General features: G+C 37.2%; 1 protein-coding gene across 7 annotated transcripts in view; it reads right to left on the bottom strand.

Annotated features, from left to right (window-relative positions):
* REPS1 (RALBP1 associated Eps domain containing 1) overlaps positions 1-23,601 on the bottom strand; it is an 87,890-nt gene that overhangs the window by 13,097 nt on the left and 51,192 nt on the right. For 4 of the 7 annotated variants that reach the window (XM_019420433.2, XM_019420429.2, XM_019420426.2 and 1 more), the window contains exons 7-11: positions 23,448-23,511; positions 21,734-21,888; positions 10,216-10,337; positions 6,629-6,709; positions 1,069-1,156 (exon numbers count right to left, since the gene is read on the bottom strand). In XM_019420433.2, coding sequence (XP_019275978.1) covers positions 1,069-1,156; positions 6,629-6,709; positions 10,216-10,337; positions 21,734-21,888; positions 23,448-23,511 — 510 coding nt within the window. The remainder of the gene's footprint in view (positions 1-1,068; positions 1,157-6,628; positions 6,710-10,215; positions 10,338-21,733; positions 21,889-23,447; positions 23,512-23,601) is intronic. The other 3 variants (XM_019420431.2, XM_019420432.2, XM_019420428.2) reach the window with 2 other exon arrangements.

Here is a 23,601-nt window from a genome sequence, read left to right as displayed (position 1 = left end):
ACATTTTTTATTTATTTTTGGGACAGAGAGAGACAGAGCATGAACGGGGGAGGGGCAGAGAGAGAGGGAGACACAGAATCGGAAACAGGTTCCAGGCTCCGAGCCATCAGCCCAGAGCCTGACGCGGGGCTCGAACTCACGGACCACGAGATCGTGACCTGGCTGAAGTCGGACGCTTAACCGACTGGGCCACCCAGGCGCCCCTAAGCATCCGATTCTTGATTTTTAGCTCAGGTCACGATCCCAGGGTGGTGGGATCGAGCCCTGTGTCATCCTCCTTGCTAAGCATGGAACTTGCTTACGATTTTCTCTCTCTCTCTCTCCCTCTCTCTCTCTCCCCCTGCCCCTCCCATGTACACAATCTTTCTCTCTTAAAAAAAAAAAAAAAAAAGGTAATTTATAATGCTGATTTATATACAAAATAAATATACCTCTGAGAAGCCCTAACTAAAACATTTAATCTAAAGTAAGGAGGGGGCGCCTGGGTAGCTCAGTCGGTTGAGTGGCCGACTTCGGCTCAGGTCATGATCTCGCAGTTCGTGAGTTTGAGCCCCACATCGGGCTCTGTGCTGACAGCTCGGAGCCTGGAGCCTGCTTCGGGATTCTGTGTCTCCCTGTCTCCCTGCCCCTCCCACGCTCATGCTCTGTCTCTGTCTCTCAAAAATGAATAAACGTTAAAAACAAAAAATTTAAAGTAAGGAGAAACTTCAAGAGTTCAAGCAAAACATACAATTTTAAAGCTAAAATTTATTTTAACTGTAAACCTCTTTGGTTAAAATCCCAACACACTTAAAATGTGAATTCACACCAGTTATCATAAAAACCAACGGGTGTTGGAACGCCACATTTGCCAAGAGTCCTTCCTTTAAGACTTTGTAATATAAACTCAACTGACACAAGATGAAAAGCACACACACGCCCGCACGTATATGCATGCTTGCAGAAAGGACTATGTTAAAAAACAGACAATGATGAACTAGACGTGAACCCCCGAAGAGGAACTGTGCGTTTAGTTGCCGCTAACCGCCAACCGGAGCCCGGCCCGGCAGCAGGCAGCAGCCCTCTCACCGCTGCCGGTTCTTTTCAGCTCCATCTCCTGCATGTGGATCTTGCTCGGAGTCATGCGGATGGGAACCGGATGCACGATAGCGGTGTCCTGCAGGCACACGGGAAACACAGACTTTACATCACAAGTGCCACGCCGACACCACGAAACGGTAAAAATTGACGACACTTTAAAAACTGGTGGACAGACTTTCTCATTCATGCGAAGGCAAGCGCGAAAATTAATTTCTTAATGGAACGTTTCAGAATTCTAGCGAAAAAGTCCAGTTCACTCTGCGTGCCTAACATTCTGGTTTCTTTGACAAAAAATACACTTTAGCTTGAGTGGTTAAGGTTTGAGTGAAAAGAAGATCCATGAAACTACCACTGAAGACAATAATCGAAGGCAGAGTGTGAGACGATCTCATGAAATTATACGAATTTGAACCTTTGAGGTTAAAGTGAACAACTATTTCGTGAGAACCCAAACACTTAACAGATTGAACTCTTCCACTAAACTGCTGAAAAAAAATGGACACTTACTTCTTCCTATACAAAACAAAGGTAATAATCCTTGCTATATTTTAACAGTAGGCACGACATGTACTTTCTACAGATTAGTTCTACAGAACTGTTTAAAAAACTTCCACAAAGGCATGCGTTTTTTAAGAGGAATAAGACTCCTACTCTCAACATTTTCACATTTTTCTTAAACCTCTTCATGACTGTAATACATCTGAAATCCCTTCGTGAGTGGCAAGTGTAGTTAAAGGAGTAAGGAAACTGGCCAAACAGACTTCAGAAAAGAACGAAAAGAGCAAAGTAAGAAGAGAGGATGGAGACAAGCCTCTTGGAAAGAGAAGAGAAGGAGAAAGGTGCACCTGGGTACGAGGTAGACCTGGCCCTGGCAGCTGAGACCCACAGGGGAGGGACCAGAATGGGATCAAGCATTTGGCTGAATAGCAACTGACCACTACTGCTAGGGGGCTCAGTTCCTTCTATGAAGAGTCAGTTCCTATTTTGTGTGTGCTCCTACTAAAGACTAAACTTGAGATCCTGAAATTTCAGATATCTAGTTATGAGTTATGTTTATGATTCAGTGTGAAGGATCAGGACTTTTCGGTTTAAGTCAGACACCATTTTTGGTTGAGAGTAGCAGGCGACACGAAGTCTCTGCTAGACAAAGTTCAGTTCCATGACACTGTCTCTTGTTTGACAGGTCTCCCTGGCTTACTCTCGCAATCTCTACATCCAACCAAATTATGACAAATGAATTTTTTGTTGCAATTGTACTGACACACCCATTCGTAGCAATTTTCTGCCCCCATACCACCAAGGCTCTGGACAAAGTTCGAACATTTCCTCTACAACTCTAAAATCACAGTTATAAATATGAATACATATGTGGATACAAGTTTAGACTTCTCATATAATAAAGAGTCATTCTCAGGGAAATATGTTAACAATACACATAAGATGTTCTTTGTTGTATTTACGGTTATAAAAAACACGGCTTTAGGGGATAAATACTACTTTCTTAACTCGCAATGTTCGTGGCAGAAATAAATGCCATGAGAATCAGAATTTAACCCCGTAAGGCAAGGTCAAAGGAGAAAAAAATGATAGTTCGTGAGATAAGTTCTTAACTCCAAACCCCAAACTAGGAAAAAACAAGCAAAAAAACCTTCTTAGATGTTTTAACTCATAATATTCATCTAATATATATTCTGCGTGTGTATAAAATCAGATACATAGAACTCGTAACAGTTGGAACGATTAAGTAGTCTTTTTATATACTTCCAGTATACTCCATGGAAGTCGCGATAATGATCCCAAGAAAAGAAAATCATGAATGTTCTATTCATCCTCCAAATAATTTCTGTTAAGTTTCTGTGCCAGCAAATCAATTCTGGGTCACATACTTCAGTCATGCAACCACCGGTTGCTGGGAGCCCGCAACGGCTGTACCCGCTGCAGGACAAGGCGGCTCCTCGCAGGGCTTTACACAGATGACAGGCCTAACCTCCAACTGCCGTATGTGTCAGAAGCTTCGCTTGTGATTGAGACTTGCAGCAGGACAGAGAGCTTTGCCTCTGAGCATTTCCACATCCAAATCAAGAACCATGAACGCCTACAGGCTTCTGAGTCCTGAGCCACAAGATGCCAAAGTAACACCTTCTCTGCTCCAAATTAGCATCCCCAAATTTACAGAGAAAAAAGTAGGAAGACTGACTAGCAGGCTCTGCCCAGTTTCTTCCACCTACTCAAATCACCTCATCACCTCTAGGAAACTCATTCCTAATCACTTATGGCACATTTGTGTCATATATTTGGACATCTGATTTCATGTACACATTTTAAATATATTATGCTCATTTATCTGTAGTTTCCACTTGCCTGAAATCCCATTATCCTGTCTGAAGCCAGTCTGCCTACTTTCCACTTCTGTGTCACTTACCAGCTTGCTCTCTCTTGTTCCCATTGATCCTTCACATTGTTTCCTGCCTGAGTGATCTTCCCTAACTGCCTTTCTCACCTCATCTTGTCACGGCACTCCCGGCTGGCTCCTCGTGTCTAGGAGATTAAGTTCAGATCCCTGGTCTAGCACACAAAGTTCTTCCCAGTCTGGTTTCAACCCTTAGCCCCATCATTCGAATCGCCAACCACACGTCTACCCTATACTCTTGCCACTTACCAGATCTGCTTGTGATATTCTCTCTGCTTGGGATGCCCTTGTCCACTCCTGCCAATTCAGAGTTTCACTCAAACCTCAGCATACAAACATAACCTCTTTTGTGAAAACTTGCCCAAATACACTGGGTTGAGTGAGCTCACAGTATTCTGCCCACAATCCTGCTCACGACTATATATGATAATTATCACAATCAGCTGTATTATAACCATCCACTTATAATGATTAAGCTGTGGTCTACTTAAGACTGGAATTTGTGTTTGTGTGTGTGTGTGACATTTTACATCCCTAGGGAGCATCAGAGGCACTTAGAAGGGGGCCCCACCAAACCAGGTGAGTTGGCTGGGCATAATCTGTAAGCAAACTACACTTCCTTTTTATACCCTGAATTACTCAGAAGTTCGGCGGCACTCGAGATCGGGCATACATCATGGCAAAGACTAGAGCATTACACTTCTCATCAGTCTAGAATTTAGTAGCAGAAGCAGATTCTACCAGAGGCTATTAATGATAAAGTAGTTCAACAAAAGCAATCAAGTTTCTGGAAATGAGCTATCAGAAACTCAATTTCATCACAATTCTGGGAGCCTAAAAATTACCCATCTCGGTGTGCATGTGGGGTCACTGTACTGTGTGATATAGATGTCTCTACGTGCTACAGAGAAGTGTGGGGCTTTTCACAGACTTTCACCTTGTTGAGCAAATGGCTAATTATAATTTTTAGCTTTTAAAAACCATTCCATTAAATGTTTCCAACACTGTAAGGTATGTAAATGCATATTAGAACTGCAGTGGTATTTTTCTCTTAGGCGACTCTCTTCTAATCCGTGTGGACCTTATTTACACATTTGTAATTATTTATTGAAGCCTTGCAAAGGATCATTTGGGATTGTGGGCATAGGCTGTGTTCTGTAGAAGACAGTACGCCAGATAAGCATTGAGCGAAGGGTAAGAACTTATTAGATCCTCGATGGGAGCAGGGCATTTTCCTAATGCCAGGTTTAAAGTGAGATTACTAGTTGGGGAACAAAGTTTAGATTTAAGTTTAGCACCGTAACAGAGAAAAGATATTTCTAGGTACCAGATTATAAACAGTTAAGACTGCCAACTTTATCAAGTTTAGAGATCTAAATTCAAGTTAAAAATAGCAATTAACAATTTCCTAGAACCTCCTGCCACACTGAAGATAAAAAAAATAAAGTGTGGAGCCATATCATTTTCAACACTAGAGCCAGAATTCATAAATTTGGGTATTTTTTTCCAAAAGGTTACAAGAACATCAATATTATGAAATCAAATATTTCCTGGCATTTCCTGCCAGTCATGACTCAATTTATTTTGCCTCTGAGTTTTATATTTTTATACATAATGTTCTTTCCTGGCCTGACAAGAAATCGTCATACCATGATTATTTTCACCTCTCTTAAGGGTTAGAGAATAAAACAGAGCATTTCTTTATTGCTACATCAAACTTGCCTTCTCAAAAAAGGACTTCCATTAAGTATTTTAAATAAAAATAACTTGACTAAGTAGGAGACAAGAATAATATGGAGAAATAAATCTTAGAGCGAAGGTAAACTGTCTTTCAGCTCATAGCACCTGTCACTTCCCAAAAGACCTTAATTACGGCCCTAATAAGCAGCAGAAATTATATTTTGTTTTTTTATTCCTCCTTAATTTTCAGATCAAAACTGAAGACTAATGCCCTCAAAACAGCAGTAAGAGAAGCAAAAGGCAGATGATCTACATAGTTAATGAACTATGAAACAGACACTTAAAACACTTCCATAAGTTATCTGTTTTCAATATAACAGCATCCTCACTATTTCACAGATACAAATTTTTTAAAATTATGAAGCACACGAAAGATCCATTCATTTAAACTACTAAGATGTACTACTATCTTTAAATGCCATTTCTTCTAGATCCACATTAAATAAGGCTATTTCTATATTTAATTAAAAACTAATGGCTGTCTTTGATCAGAAACATCTAAAAAGAATGCCTTGTCACTTTTTCGGTATCTTTCCACTCAACTCATTTAAAAAAAAAAAATCCTACCTTTACTCTCTTCTTCCCTTCCTTCCTACTTACTTCCTCTTTTCTTTTTGAAAGGTGCTTATTAGCATGTCCTTCTCTTTAAGAGAAAAAATAAAAGGAAAAGGAGGAGTGAACAGTGAGAAGAATGGTTAATAGCTATGGTTTTGAAGTTTTCAAATAATTTGAGGGACAAGTTGGGCATATATGAAATTAATTCTATGGGGATAGAATTTATTTTTTAAATCTGAGATGTGAACTTTGTAGCATTTTCAAAGCAACACAGTGAGCCACAGGAAGACAAGACGGAGGCTCTCTTGCACAATGGGAATCTGTGACCAACAACTCTGTATTCTTTTGCTGAGCTTGATTCTGTATGACAGAACTCAACATACTAATTAAGTCAAAGCCATATCATCTGGACTATTAAAATAAAAGAGGACACTGCATATTTACATACATAGTACATATTACATGATGTGGAAGCATACAAATAAAACAGTATTACTAAGTGTCACTCACTGAGATACACAGTATATGTTTACTAGAACATACACTTAATTAGCAAATGAAAACAAGGTCAGCTAAACCAATTTTCACGAAATACTTCCTTAGACACATATACCAGATTGTAAAAACGTACAGTTTTCTGTCATCAAAATAACTAGAAAATACAGAGAATGATAAAAAAAAAAAATGTTCTTTCCACCATTAAGCACACAAAAATTGAAAAGCCTGCCACCATTTCCCTCTAAGCACTCCACTCAATCATGCATATCAGCTAAAAACCATAATGAATGGAAATTTGGGTTAATAAAATTAATTTCAAACAAGCAAGCTAAGTGATTGACTTACAGGATCAGCTGGTGCAATGTTAGAATCAAATTGGGTCAGAGTTTGTGAGCTTGAAGAGCGTTCACTAAATGTCTCCCACTGCTGAACAGACAGAGGAGAGACAAGTCAGCATGATGAGAAAGATGGAGTCAAAGATCACTGGAGAAGATTGAGCAAAGTAATTCAGAGGTTGCACTGCAAGTTGTGTTTCAAAGGCCTGACAAAATTCCGTAATTGCTGTGTTTCCATAAACATTTTATACTTCTCTATGCTGGGTCATCTTAAAATGTTAAGGCGGGCAGCTTCACATTCCAACGTAGACTAACAATTTACTGCAATCTCAACGGGAGAGATTCAAAGTGTCACAGAATTAACACTCAAAACACCCTGTAGGAAGAGAATCTAAGTGATATAAATGACAACAAAGTTAAAATGTGAAGGGGTTGGTCTTGACTAGAGCAAGTATTACTTCAAATCCTTCTTTCAAAATTCTAACGTTAATGTATTGATTTGGTGATGCTAAACGAATCCTGCGTACCAAAGTTTTGGTCAAAACAAAGCAAGTCGCTGTGACTTGCCAGTGCGACCCCTGAAAGATGATTCTATTATGTACGTGCACATGTTTTATCCGTATGCAGAGATATTTAATAAAATATAATTGAGGTAAAATGAAAAGATTTCTGGAGTTAATATATGTTTGAGCTTATGTCAATCTGTAGCAAGTCAACCCCTGCCATCAGCACTACGAACAGGGCCATGCCAGACCACAAGACAGAACTGCCCATCAGGCACCGCCCCCCACCCCATGCTAGAAAAATCAGAATGCGGCCACAATGAGAGCAAATCAAGCATCTGAGTTTGTGTTATGTATACAAGACATATTTTGATATGAAATACTACTCTCTAAAAGAGGTACACAAATATCATACCTCTTAAAACAGGTGGAGTGATCATACGTTAATTTTAGTAAATTCCATTTGTTTGGGAGATCTTAGTAATAAAATAGCTAAGAATTTTATATCAAAATTGCATTAAAATTGGATTCAGAATTATCGGTTATTCTCTGAAGAAGGAAAAACATCTACACGTGTACAATATATACACACAAATGTTTACACACAGACACACCCTACTCTATTAGCCAAAACCCTTTCTATAATTCAGTGTGGAAAAGTATACATTTTTATGCTTCAAAGTTCGACTTACTATTTAAAATAGTGATATTCAATTTGAGAAGACATGTAGAAATTAAAGATGAGCAAATACGCTGATGAAAATTATCTACAAAAATAGATAATATAAACCATTCAACAACTCTCCCTCTAGATAAGTTTTTTCATAAAAATTAAGATAGAAATACTAATGCATTCAAAATGATTCTTGAATAAAGAAAACCCACAACAATTCACTTTTGTCACGGACATCACTTCAGTGATGTCAATATAATCAGTTTCTTCAATAATTATTGTTGCAGGGGTAGAGAAGAAATTTTTAAAATCCTAATTATCTAATTATGGAGAAAAGTTTAGATGCAATAGACTTTTGCCAAAAAAAAAAAAAAAAAAAAAAAAAAAGGCATTACCTATCTTATCTGGTGGCATGAAGTTTTACTTGGGTTTTTTAAGGTTATATGTAAGCTACCTGGAGAGCAGAGAAACACCCAGATCTTTACGTTAGTATAATGGCTAAAAGCATGCTCTGGAACCAGACTGCTGGAATCCTAGTTGATTCCTAGTCATCCTGTATGACCTTAGGCGAGTTATTGAACCTCTCTGTGCTTCAGTTTCACCATCTGTAACATGAGGCTAATAATACCTGTATCACAAGGTTGTGACGAAGCTGTCAGGAGTTAACACATGTGAGAGCTTTTTGGACAGAGCTGGCACAGCAAAATTGATGCTCGACAAATGTGAGGTGCCATTATTAGTGTTAATCAGTGCCCCGTCCGTGTTTGCAGGTGCTGAGTATTTGCTGAAAGAGTGTTAGTGCTTTGTGGTAGAAAATTAAAATATAATTTAAATTCCATACCCTAAGTATATATCCTTTTTATAAATACTATTAAAATGTCTCGAAATCAATGTTAGTTTTAGTAACATTCTGATTTTTCACATGTAGTTAAAAAAAATTGTGACACTCATGAACATGGTAGCAAATACTACAAAATGAAACTTGTTAGGAATATTGAAGGGAAAATGCAACTACTGAAATCAGAATTTGGAAGGGACTCCATTCCTCGTCTTTAATGATCACATGCAATTTTACTGAGAACGAAGATGGGCTTTAGAACTGAGTTGATTTAGAATGAGCTGCTTTTATTTATGAACTGATATCAATGGAATATAAATATTCCTTTAATCTGATAGTGCTTTTAAAAATGACAAATGAATAAATGTAGCAAAAATTAGTGATTTCAAGAAAACTGACCATACTTTCTATAAAGCCTACTAGTAAATTTTTTTTCCTACCAGTAAATTCTTTTAAGCCTTACTTCCTCCCTCTAACAAGGACTTAGATGGTTATTTTATGATAAATGTATGTTACAAGGTCTCAGACACATATCTGTGATTATGTCATAAAGCAGCTGCAAGTACTTAAAACTTGCCAGTTCCTTCTCTGCTTTCCAACTATGTAAAATTAACTAGTGTCCCTTCCATCTAGTGTTTTTCAGCCTTTAAAATACATGGAAAACATAGAAAGCTTAGAATTTTTCCTGAAACAACAAACTTCTAGGTTTGTAGCACTATAAAAGTGATATTAAAAACCAGAAGAAAAAAAGTACTTGTTCACAAAGAAAGCTGCTCTCACAGACTGCGCCAGTGGTTTCCTAGGAGTTTTATGCAGCATTAAGGTTTAGCAGAGTGGGGGGACCTCGGGCCTTCTCTTTTTCTAATCGGAGTGGCCCTATGGGAGGGCCTCTGGGCTTTTTTTTTTTCTAATCAGAGTGGCCCTATTTCTATTGTTTTCTATAGAGGAGCTCAAGTAATGGGGGGAGGCAGTGTATTTGGTCTCAAATTCTGTTTTGCATGCTGTGCTTGGTCTGGCACGATTTATCTTTTAGCCACTGTATTTAGTAGTTAAATCGTTCCATTTTGTATAGCATAGAACTAAATTATTATAAATAGCTTGGGTTGTAGAAAATGCTTTCTTCATGTGGAAAGCTGGAGAGTGACTTCTCACACTCGCTTCCAATGCTGAGATACGGAATATATTATCACATACCTTGCTTACAGGAAATGAGAAGACAGTGTGATACGGTGGGCACAGCTGACTGAAGGTCAAGGATCTGTGTTTAAATCTTAGCTCCAGACCCTCTCTGGCTATGAGACACGTGGGCCAAGATATCCACCCCTTTGTTAACTTCATGTGTCTGGCCCATCTAACTCACAAGGCTTTAGCAGGAATAAGTGCTGGGAACCAAACGATAGTATTTATTATGAAAAATACTTGGAAAAGCTCAGTCACGTCATTATAAACCTTTATCACAGTCATATTGGGTATGTTCTCTCATGCATGCATACTGACAGAGCTATCTGCTGAAATTACTCTGTCTGGAACTTCTTACCTTAAAATAGTTAATGTTAGTAAAAGAAAAGGGAAGATCTGCTAACCTCACTGCTCTGATTCAACTCAGGCCAAGTCTGGTTTAGTGACGGCATTGACGGCGACTTGCTTGGAGGTGCTTCTGCAGGAGAGCCTGAATAACCTACCTCACCTGGCTGATCCCCAACGTCTGCAATTGAAAAACAGAGAAATTCTCTATAAACAATACATTTTAGTTTAGGAATATTTACTTATAAAAGAAAATCGAACAGAAGATTTTCAAAAGCAGTAATTTATAAACTGAATTTCCTTTCCTTATGCTCCCCCCAAAAAACACTTTAAAAATCAAATAATCAGGCAATACTTATTAATGCTATGTATCGTCTACTCGGAACCATAGCTTTCCATGAAAATAAAATCGAGTCAGGCACAAATAGAAAAAAAGAGTGTTACACATAACAACAAATGCAATAGGCACATGCTCTGAATAATTTATTTTATTTTATTTTATTTTAATTTTATTTTACTTATCTTACTTGACTAGATGTCTTTTTTTATTTAAATCCAAGTTGGTTAACATATGGTGTAATAATGATTTCAGGAATAGAATTTAGTGATTCATCACTTACTTATAACACCCAGTGCTCATCTCAACCAGAGCCCCCCTTAATGCCTATCACCCATTTAGCCCACCCCCCACCAATACCCCTTGAGCAACTCTCAGTTTGTTCTCTATTTCAGAGTCTCTTATGGTTTATTTTGAATCATTTTCTAATAATCTCACACCAGTTCCCAGAGTATATTTCATGGAAGACTAATCATTAAGGTGCTTTAAAAAATTAGGCTTCCTGTTCAAATAAATGTGGTGATACTATAACTCCCTGTTGAACATCCCCATGCACTCCTGTGTATCAAAGACTTGTAATGTCCTTGAACAAATAAACTTTATTTAACCAGTTTTTCCCAAACACAAACCATTTTTATCAAACAAAATCCTTCCAAATTCCCTTGGAATATAATTTGGAAACTGCTGATTTGGAACTCATTCACTCACATTTTCTCTGCAAACCTCCCCGTTACCAAAAAGCAGCATATATTGGCAAGGCAGACAGCAAAAGGAAAGGAAAGGCCCCAGGCTTGGGCAAAAAGCAAGGTCAATAAGCCAACTTTTATCATTACAATGTATAATTACATTACAATGTAATTACATTCCAATGTAAAAACAGAAGGAATTTCAACGGCAACTAAACTCTGAATCCAATTTTCCCAAATTTTACATGGTTTTGAATATAATCCCAGCCTGAAAATCAGATTCATTGCCAAGTTAATGGGACTACTTAATCTATTGAGAACCTATAACAAAAATATGATTCTAAAATCTGTCACCATCTCACTGTTTGACCATGGGCAAGTTGAATAAAACAGCACCTGAGTTTCTCCATCAGAAAGACATCTGCCATTAACTTAGCACTGTACTTCAAATTCCTAATAGATGGCCATATAACTTAGCAATATAAAGGTTTTTACCTTTCAACCTATTCATAAGCAAATCCTTTATATTTTAGGGCCTAACAGAGGACCTAATACATAGCAGGCACTCAAATATTTTTTGAGTTACTTTCAGGTTCTCCATTTAAATTCATTCTTCTTTACTGTTACTTTCCTAAAACAAAAATTACCTGTTGACATTTTGAAAAAGTTCTCAGAATTTCTCTTTGCCCCATTTCTGTTCCATGGCTATCTCAAATTTGCCATTCGCGTACCCTGACATAACTTCTTTAAGTCCTAATATGCAGTCCAGCATGATATTTTGATAAACTTTTGTTTTCTAAGATCAAGACTAGTTGCTACTTTTTTCTTAATCTCGTCCCTTTGTCAATAAACGTGTCCGAGTGGCGTAGAACCAATGCCTCCTATAATATTCTATGAAGGCTCAAAGCTCTCAGAGAACGACTAATGAAAACATTATTTATAATAAATCCATTGTAGTTCTCAGTGTGAACGAAAATTATGGACTTTTCCCCCTATGATTACCAAGGGAAAGGAAGTTAAGGAAAGGAAGATAATGGCTATAAATTTGACTGTTCGCTCTAAGTGAAATGAGGATGGTGAATGAAGCAACGTCAGAGATACCCCAAAGCAGGTATTCATATGGAGAAAAGCAGAATTAGAATAGTCTTAACTACAGAATGATTAATTTTCAAAAGAACCTATCTATCTAAAGTCAGACTGTATCAGTGAGGTTTGAAATGTCATCTCAGGGCAAACTGGGGCCCTGGTTTAGCTTTCCAGACTTCTGTTCTCCTGTCTCAGTCTTCTACTTATAAATTTAGGATCAGACTGCACCCTACCCCCACTTCAGGGCAGTTACAATTTAGGGTAGATTCTGGGAACCTCTTTGGTTCACTGGTACAAAACTGCCTTGGGTCCAGCCTCTTGAGGCCGAGAAGTGAAATGTTAGCCACCCAAATAATTGTACTTCATAATTATTCTAATAGTTATTTTCCTCGAGTACCAATTCTCAAACTGTGGTCCATGGACCCCTGGGGATCCCCGGGACTTTTTACGGGCTCTGAAAAGTCAAAATGGTTTTTGTAATGATAATAATGCTTTTTCCTGTGATGGCACCTACAACAATGAAGCAAAAGCAATGGTGGGTAGAACTGCTGGCTTATCAATAAGCAAAAATCGAGGCAGTGGCACCAAAATATATTAGTCATTATATCCTTCACCCCACACGTTCCAGTTAAAATAAACAAGCATGACAACTTCACTGAAGAACACTCACAATTATCACACTAAAAATTATTTTTATGAAACCTCAACCCTGAAAACGTCTCAATACTCTGCATGGCAAAAAAAAAAAAAAAAAAAAAAAAAAGGGAAACGTATACAAAGCACTCTACTTCATATCCAGGATTGCAGTGGTGTCAAGGAAAAGTACTTGTATGACTCAGTTGTCAGCTGAACAGGCCACTTTTGTCATGGAACACCATTTTCCTTGAAAGAATAGCTGATAAACTATAATTATTCAGACTTGGATACGGGGCAGGCATTTTCTCAAAAATGAATTAAGTGAGCCTGCCACTTCCAGGAAAACCAACTGTCTTCAGTATTTGTTACAAATGACAAAGTTTGAGCTTTCAAGCAAAAAATAAGAATTTTGGAAAATGTGTATCCATGCCCAGACTCTCAAGAACTTCACAATGCTTCTTTGATAAGATAGGTTATGTTAACATATACGCTTTTTGAACATTTTATAATAAAATGTCCCAATGTTTGAAAGGTCTGTATAACTCAGTAAACTGATGTTTTACAAGTAATCAATGCGCTAAGTTACAAAATCACGCGTGGGGTAAAAGATTCGCTCAAAGTGTATTCAAAGTGCAAGGCAAACCTATGGATTTTGATGTAACAGTACAAACAATTCATCTATATGGTTTCGGCTCTCAATTAACCTTTAAGAAATTACCATCTGTTGAGTTTTGGAGTAGTACCAAAGAACATCTGTAATTATCTGAAAATAGTCCTCCCTTTTACTACTGAGGCCACGTTTTCTTCATGTATTAGAGACTGGCAACCTTTTTCTACAAAGGCCAGACAGTATATATTTTAGGCTTTGCAGACGGCCTATATGGTCTCTGCTGCAAACATGCAACTATTGCAGTGCAAAAGCAGCCAGAAATAATGTGTGAAGGAATGAGGTTGGTTTGTAGTCCAATAAAATTTCATTTGCGGAAGTAAAATTTTAATTTCATATAAATTTCATGTATCATGAAATACTGCCCCCCCCCCCCCCCCGCACCTCGATTAAAAAAACCACCACCACCCCATTGTGCTTGTGGACTACACAGAGACAGCAGACTGTTTGGTCCTCAGCCTTTAGTTTGCCAATTCCTGACACATTTCCAACAACGTAACATATCCAACAGACTGAATGCAAAAGCAAATATGAGAATCTAGCTGTCTTCTATTAAACCAGATATTAAAGAGGTTTGCAAAGATGTAAAACAATGCCATCCTTTTTATAATTTTTTTTATTTTGGAGAATACGGTTGTTTTCCTAAAAATATCTGTTAATACGTAAAAGGTGTTCTATTGTTATTTTAAAATAAAGCATAAAATCTATCAGTTTTAATTTCTAAAAGGGTAACTATTTTGTTGAATAGGTAATTACCGATAGATCTCGTCCGCATAAACTCTTTTGTGGTCCACAATAATTTTTAAGAATGTAAAGGGGTCCTAAGACTAAAAAGTGTGAAAACTCACTGTCCTAGAAATCCAAAATTTATTTCTAGGATAAATTAGCAAAATCACACATCGCCTCTTACATAGAACAACAAATGGTAGTAGAAAAAGAACAAATTACCTATGTTCTAGAAACTAACAGTCATGAGACTGAGAAGCACTAGGTCTGTAAGTGAACCGCACCTCCTTCCACCTGGCTCCCTATAAATGCCAACCAAGAGCTTCACGCCCACCCACAGAAGTTAGTCTTTAAGACTGTATCTTGCGGAGGCAGGGGCGTAGTTTTACGCTTACCTGATGCAGTGTTCCAACCTAGCCTCCCGCTGGAACACTGTGTCAACCCTGCCTCCCTCCTGAGGGTTCTGCTCTGCCCCTGACATCATCAGAGCATCAGGGCTGAAAAAGAAGAGCATGAGCCTAAATTATTGGTTAAAGTAAACCCCAAAAGGGCTGTTATGCAAAAAGTATTTCCATGTATAAAAGTGGGTCTGGAAGACACAACCCAGTGTGATCACACTGACATACTGTCAATCTACATTTAAAGTTAGAAATGATTATATTAGATGAGTGCAAACTGTATTTTTAGGATCACACCAGAAAATAAAAACCCTGTCAGTAGTTTCCATCCTTCTAGCCTCCAAAGATTCTGAAAAGTTCCCAGATTCGGGTCAGTACAGTGTGCCTGCTGAACACTGGTCTTTCTCAAAGACCTTTGGTTTTATTCTAGGTTTATCTTTCCATTGTTACACTAACATGCTAACACTGCTTCAAAAATGACTGCCGGTGGTTATTAATCTGATAGAAATATATATGCTCCCTAGAGTCTTAGGGTTTAAAACTTATTTTGCTTTCAAGTAGCAAAATAAAGGTAGGAAGAATCCTTCAATCATGAAACCTCAGTCAAAGCTGCAATCTCATTTAATAGCTTTGTTAAAGCATAAGCAGCTACATGTCTTATTTGAAATGTGAATATTATTCTTATAAAAAAGTATTTAAAACAAAAAATAAACTGGTTTGGATAAATGTTAAGTCTTCACGTAAAACTACTAATGGTACATTTTTCATGCATACTTAAAAGACAGGGGCAAACAATGGATATGCAAAAAGAAATTAAAGAATTTAAGGTATACTATGCTTTGTTTTGATATTATACCCATTAAAAAACTACATTCTATTTGAAAAATTAATTTTACTCTTCTTCAACACTCCACAAAATGCAAACTTATTCAGTAAGCAGACCTTTATACAGTCTACATAGTTCACCAGTTTTAAATTAAAACCAAGGATTTTTTAAGTACAAAAACGTGTACAATGTTTGAAAAGAAACATTCACTCCAAATCCTAATTAAATTGTAAACTGTTGACTTTTTTTTTTTTTTGCAGTACTGATCTTTTATAGGAACTATTATTTGACTCAGCTACTATACTTCAAAGAATATAATCTACAGATACATAGAAGGTTCCCATCATCCAAGAACAGCTAAAAATGGAAGAAGTACATCTATGTGAATCCAGTTAAAATAACTAAAATTTCATGAAGAAAAAATAATTTATGTAGGGCTTTGTTTTCAAAACTTAACACAGAAAATTGTGAAAATGAGTATCAAGACCAAAGAATAAAAGATGTTATAATTCTGGGGTGCAATTTGGTGGCAAAATTAATAAAAGTAAGAATTCAATCAGTGAACATTTACTGAGGGCCTATACTTAAACACAGTAAATAAAGACAAAATATTGAGCAAGATGACAATGCTTTCATTTATTTCCAGGGACTTCTCTTTCCTTTTTTACGTACAAAAAAATTTTTTTAACATTTATTTATTTCTAAGAGACAGACAGCATGAGCATGAGCAGGGTTGGGGCAGAGAGAGAGGGAGACACAGAAACGGAAGCAGACTCCAGGCTCTGAGCTGTCAGCACAGAGCCTGACACGGGGCTTGAACTCATGAACCGTGAGATCATGACCTGAGCTGAAGTCAGACGCTTAACCGACTGAGCCACCAAGGGGCCCCTCCATGGACTTCTCTTTCCTACAGAGGAAGATAGAGGTCTTTTGTTTCACTTTTGAGTTTCATATCACAATTGTAAAGAAAAAGTACAAAATTTGTCCTTTATACAAAAAATAATTTAAAGTATCATAATTATTCACAAGGACTATTACTAAAGCTCTGATATTTAAACCATAATCCTCTACTTATTCTTTTTTTTTAATCTTATTTATTTTGAGAGAGAGCACGAGCAGGGAAGGGGCAGAGAGAGAGGAAGAGAGAATCCCAAGCAGGATCCACACTGTCAGCACAGAGCCTGACACAGGGCTCAAACTCATGAACCACGAGATCATGACCTGAGCCAAAATCAGGAGTTGAATGTTTAACCATCCAGCCATCCAGGCGCTCCTAAACCATAATCTTTCAAAGCCCCTACCACGTCATCCTTGTAGAGATTTTCTCCTTTAAGTATGATCTAATCTTGTTGTCAGTGTCTTTGCCAGGAATTTATGGAGTTCTAATCATTTTGACCAATTTCATTAAACGGTGCATTTTTGCCAATATTTGGAATTGTACTGATTTGTCACATACAACAACCAACTATCTGGAAAAAAAGGACACTAATGTTAAGAATGTATATATGTGTGTATGGGGGGGAGGGGAAGGCTTGAGAAGTAATTCCTTAGGTGTAAAGGTAACGATGAATATTAGTGTTTACTTTATTTTTTCCTCTGCAACTGAAGTCATTTGGGAGAGTGAATTTTCAAAAATAAAGATTGAGGGAAACCTGGGTGGCTCAGTTGGTTGAACCACTGACTCTTAGTTTTGGCTCAGGTCATGATCTCACAGTTCATGAGTCTAAGCCCCCGACAGTGTGGAGCCTGCTTGGGATTCTCTCTCCCCCTCTCTCAAAATAAGTAAAAATAAAAAAAAGCTTTTTTTTAATAAATAAAGATTTAGGATTCTTTGTAGAAAATAAAGATATATGTATCTTTTTTGCAGCACTGTTTTAAAGGTAAAGTCAAGAAACTATCCAAAAATCCGTTAGTAAGACATTGGTTAAATTAAGCCACATCTATATTATGGAATACACTGTATGATAAAGAATATGACAGCCCTATATGCGACAAAGTGCAAAGATGTTCAACACTATAAAAAAAATCAAGGATATATAGTGTGTACTTGTGTGAAAACAGGTATCTGCATGTGTTCCTGTGTTGGCCTTTTCTATGTTAAAAGTTTCTGGATAAACAGAAAAGTCAACAATGATTGGCATCAAGCTAGTCTCAAGTATGGATTTTTGGTAAACTATCCATAAAAAGTTTGTGGCTTTAAAAAATATTCATGTTGGGGCGCCTGGGTGGCTCAGTCGGTTAGGCGGCCGACTTCGGCTCAGGTCATGATCTCACGGTCCGTGGGTTCGAGCCCCGTGTCGGGCTCTGTGCTGACAGCTCAGAGCCTGGAGCCTGCTTCCGATTCTGTGTCTCCCTCTCTCCGACCCTCCCCTGTTCATGCTCTGTCTCTCTCTGTCTCAAAAATAAATAAATGTTAAAAAAAAAAAATAATTCATGTTTAGGGACATCTGGGTGGCTCAGTCAGTTAAGTGTCTGACTTGGGCTCAGATCACGATCTCACGGTTTGTGAGTTCGAACCCCACATGGGGCTCTCTGCAATCAGCATAGGGCCTGCTTTGGATCCTCTGTTCCCCCTCCCTGTCCCTCCCCAGCTTGTGCTCCCTCATGCTCTCTCTCAAAAATAAGCAAACATTAAAAACTGTCTATTCATATTAGAAGTACTGCAAGGAGATTGGGGATCTGTGCTACTACGTATCATCTCAGCAACAATGAAACACGCTCAATTTACTATGAAGCAGTGATGATGGAGGAGGAGACAACAGGGAATAACTTCACCCAGTCTCTGAGCGTCCCAACCAGATACTACTACTCATGCGAGCAGGGTGGTATGAAGACAGAAAACAGTTTTAAAAACAAGTGGTTCAGCCACTTAGTCATTTCAAAAAACGTGAACGCCTACTTACATACTCAGTTTGCACCCTGCCAGGTGCTGAGACACAATGAACAAGAACGATCCAGTTACTCCCCGCCTAGGATCTTCCAGGCTAGTTTAAGAGGGAGATATTACCAAATAATCACAAAAAATATATGTCAAATTGAAACTGTGCTCTAAAGAAGATTCTCTGTGGATTGAGCTGAAGGTGCACAGTATCCCAACATGTTTGGTTTTGTCCTTGAAGACTTCACAAAGGTGTTTCCATAGATGAATTTTTGTATGCTTCTTTTTTCTTTTGGTAAGACAATAAAAACCAAGTTTCCTTGTTTATTTACCCCAGCTGCCCGATTCAGTGCTGATGTCAAATATTAAGTATTTTAATTCAGGCCCACATAAGCACTCCACTTACAGATCATTAGTTATTCTGTTTTACCTGACATTTAATCCTAAAAACCTCATCAAATAATTTTGGAAAAATTACATATGTCCCCAACCCAACCCATGTTTGCATGCATATAGAAAGCCTAACTTGTTACCCCAAGTGGCTGTAACTTAAGTCACCAGTATTCATCATTTATTTTTTAAGTTACTTAAATTGCCAACACAGAATACCTGCAGAGCTAATAATTTAGTATGCCCCAACATCACAAATTTATGGTAACAAACAGCCATGTTTCAAAGAAACGTGTTAAGAAAAATATCCTACTTTAAAAGTGGCACACATTTACCATTAATTCACTCAATAATTATTTGCTGAACAACTTATTAGTACCTGCCTGGCCAAGTGCTAGGTCCTTAGGATACTATAATGAACACGATACATTTCTTGTTTTTTTGTTTGTTTGTTTGTTTTTAATGAGCTCAGAGAGGTAGTAGAAAGAGGAAACCAAACCAAACCAAACCAAACCAAACCAAACCAAACCAAACCAAAACAAAACAAAACAGGATTCGGTGTAATGTGTGTGCCATAACAAGCAGCATGTAGGCAATATTATGAGAGATCAGAGGAACAGGAACTACTTTTGCCTGTGAGTCAGAAAGGCTCCAAAGAGAATCCCAAAGCAACCTCCGCCAAAGGAAACTCTTTGGGTATTTGCCTTTTAACTTTTAAAACTTCTAAAGTGAACTTCTAAAAACACAGCTATTTTAAATTATTTTTGTGGATATCGAGTGATCTACAGTGTCACACAATTTCTATATACAAAGGACTTTGTGTACTATGAATCTCAGGCTTATTTTATTTTATTTATTTAACATTTTTATTCATTTTTGAGAGACAGAGTGTGAGTGGAGGAGGGGCAGAGAGAGAGGGAGACAGAGAATCTGAAGCAGGCTCCAGGCTCTTCCAGGCTCATATTTTTTTAAATATCAATCTCAGGCTTAGGATAGGTAGGTGGCAAAATATTAAACAGTTTCTCCAACCCCCAAATTAACAGAATTCCAAATTTATCATTTATAAGTAGGCAAAGCAGATTTGAGTTTAATATTGTGTAGCCAAATGTTTAGAATAAAGGTGATCAGAAAACCATATAATATTATGTTGGAATGGGACAAAATTATCTGTTTCTTTGACACCTTTAAAATTATAGTTAAAGCAATAGTAAACATATATGTAGGCAAAAAGCAGAGTGTCTACAGGAGCCTGGGTGGCTCACACTCTATCTCTCAAAAGTAAATAAACATTAAAAAAAAAAAATTAAAACCAAACCAGAGTATCTCTTAGCTAAACAGATTTAACAGGGATAAAAAGACAAATGCCCGAAAAAGAAGTTCTTGACTCATCAACCTTAAAATTCTGGCAGTAAGTCGAGTTTATAAAGAACCAGAATTTATTTAAATTAAAAATAAAAAAAGCCTCCACTGACTACATGCTATAGCCAAATTCACCAATGTGAATGCAACAGATAACAGGTTCAGACAAGTCTCTAGAAAATAACATAACAGAATAAACTTGACTTATTTCCTTGTATTAGTATCCTACCAGTTTTCAAAGAAAGTCACAGAAAAATTCTAGATACAGGGCCCAAGTTTTAAAATGATACACCACGTTTGTAGCTACCAAGATTTCTTCCCCTTCTGGCTACTATCAAATAAGCTAAATAGAGTTTTCATTTATTTCTTAATTAGGGAAATCAAAGTACTTTGAAGCAAAATTGTCAACAAAAATACTTAGCTTTCTGCTCAAGTTAGAGGTTGCCTAATAGCTACCTGAAATGATCAGAAAAATCCTAGGATTCTCATAGGACAGTGTTTCTAAAAAACATAAAAATCAATGCTCAATTTTTAAATCAACTTCCTCGCTGCCAAAAGGTCAGTGTATAATTCAGAAACATGAATGGCATCAAATCCACATTTCAGGTGGAGAAACAGAAGGCAAAAAATAAATGGTCAGAACTTGCCCGAGGTCACAGGAATAATTAGCAAAACCAGAAGCAGACTCAGATTCTTAACACCAAGGAGAATGTTCTCTTCGTGACATTAATAACATGCATATGATTCCTTCTGTATAATTTAGACAATAAGGTCAGATCATGTGCATTTCTGAATTAAACAGACACTGCCTAATAGATAAATGCCCTTTGCAGAGCCAAATTATGCTTCAGCTTTTCTTTTAAAAGTATAAAATTCTTTCCATCACAATATCGAAAAGATAATTTAGATAGGAAAACAGAAAACAGTAATTTAATTAGTCTCATTAAAAATTTAACATTAGATTTCCTTTTATTCATTCTGAATTTTAAAACAACAGGCTCACTTTTTTACCCCTTATATTCTTGTTTCCTTTTAAAGAAATGCCCAATAAATATGGGCATTTACAAAAGTATTCTTGTAAACACGGTAACAAAAGTGCGGTATTTACAATGAAACGCAAAATTTCCAGATTTCTTTAGAGTCTGAAGAAAAGAGTTGGGCTTTTGAAAGGAAAATGCTTGCAGACTGAGCTGGTCTAATAATAAACCAGGCACCGTCCTTCAACAAATTAAGATGCATTAAATGGAAAAATATTGATAACACAGGCTACCTTTCCCACCTCAGACAATATATAATGCAACTAAAGCGTTTGCCTTGTGGCAAAATACCAAGATACTGTGAAATGTTCTTAAAATCTCAGGAAGTCAAAAGTGTAAAGTAAAATAGTAGCGCATATAATTATTTATCTTTTTAAAGCTAAGACAAACCATTAATCCAAGTTCAGCCTGTATATTACATTCTGATGTTAAATCTACATGCTCTTGAGGTTGTTAAGCTAAGTTTTAACATCTATCTTAATTTTGCCTTACAAATCAAGTATGATGTTTATCAAGGCCTGTAACCAGGTCCCTTAGGCTCCCGAACTTACCTGCTGAGTCTTCCAAATCAATCAGTTTGGGCATTAAGCTTTCAGGGAGTTTTTCTGGTAAGTCATAGCCATTCTTCCGAGCAACTACCAGATGAAAAGCAGCACAAAACTCATCCAGTGTCAATGCTCCATCTTTATCAAAGTCTGAAAGTTCCCTGGAACACAAACTTGCCATAAATATAATCATTTGCTCTGGATCCCTTAATGTCTCAAAAAGAAGAAAAAGAAATCTTTTTCCAGAAAAAGTACAATCCATAACTTAAAAAATCCCATAGATGGAAAAAGTATAATAGAGCAAATATAGCAAACTGTTTAACTGTGGAACCCAGGCAGTGGGCATATGAGTGTTCAAGGCACAGTTCTTTAACCTTTTCTGAATACTTGAAATTCTTATAATAAAATGCTGAAAAGCACCCTCAATACATAAGGTCACCAAAAAAAAGGACCTTTAATTCATATGCATTTTTAGTAACAGGATAAAGTCAGGCCCATTTAATACATCACTGAGATTTTTAAAAACTTTGTTTTTATTGTTATCAAAGTTCTACAAAGTCCTATTGTACTTGGGGTGCATGAGCCATGGAGTCAGACAGTCCTCAGGAAGGAGGATGAGAAGTCTAAATGCTGGGATTGTGTTTGTCTCACAATCACCACAAAATAAAAGTGTAGAAAATGAAAAAAAAATAGCATTCAACAGACTACAAGGCTTGATATTAAAAAGCAGCAGAACCCCCCTTCCCCTCAACTATCGTCCCACTTTCTAGATGCAGAGGCAACCATTTTGTAGTTAATGCCTGATACCATAAACAGCAAGTGTATATTGCCAGTTCTTGATTTTTCAGTTTTAGGCATTATCTTTCTTCTGCTACAGCACTCAAAGCTACTAAAAACCCTACTAACAAAATAATTTAAAATATAAAGAAATAGATTGATATCGAGTAGAAATACCATTTATGCTTATATGATCATTGTTTTTAAAAAGTAACTTGTGGGGGCGCCTGGGTGGCTTGGTCGGTTAAGCGTCTGACTTCGGTTCAGGTCATGATCTCACGGTCCGTGAGTTCGAGCCCCGCGTCGGGCTCTGTGCTGACAGCTCAGAGCCTGGAGCCTGCTTCCGATTCTGTGTCTCCCTCTCTCTCTGACCCTCCCCCATTCATGCTCTGTCTCTCTCTCTCTCAAAAATAAATAAACGTTAAAAAAAAAATTAAAAAAAAAAAAAAAAGTAACTTGTGGTTATAATTTGCTTTAAATAACTAATTCCAACTACATCACGGCTCTCGTGAGCCTTAGTATGGATTTAAATGGGAGCTATGCAATGTTCTTAAGCACATGGCTTAGTATAGGTATAGGTAATACATAACAGGTATAGGCTTATTAAAAACCAAATGGGATAAAGATAACCATGTATGAAGCAACTAGCTTTTCTTCCATGCATTATGCTAAGCAAGAAGAAACAGCTAATATGGTTTAAACAGCTAATACGGCTTAACGAATTTTAGCACTTTAAAAAGAACTACTGTACTGGCATCATTTCTTTCTTTTCCAGAGAGTGAGATAGAAACTGACTACTATTGGAAGGCAATACTGAGTTATTTGGGAACATTCTTGAAAAGATTACTCTAATAGTTTATTTTTTAAGGTTCAAAAACCGACCTGCTGGAAACTCCTTTGAAACAACCCACATTACCTGATTGACGTGAAGTACCACACTTACCAAATGTGAGAAAGTTCAAGAATAGGAAGTTTTGATTTTGTAAAAAACTCTTTAGCTGCAGATCCTGAAATGTTAAAACAGTGTTGTTTAATGTTATTCTGAACGTAGAGATCCAAGAATAAAATGAGGGTAAGAGTCTTAAGGCTTTTTTCAC

Source organism: Panthera pardus, unplaced genomic scaffold (genome assembly GCF_024362965.1).
Source record: "Panthera pardus isolate Hobbes unplaced genomic scaffold, ASM2436296v1 HiC_scaffold_17, whole genome shotgun sequence".
In the NCBI taxonomy this organism is placed as follows: Eukaryota; Metazoa; Chordata; class Mammalia; order Carnivora; family Felidae; genus Panthera; species Panthera pardus.
This window is presented reverse-complemented; position numbering and strand designations above follow the sequence as displayed.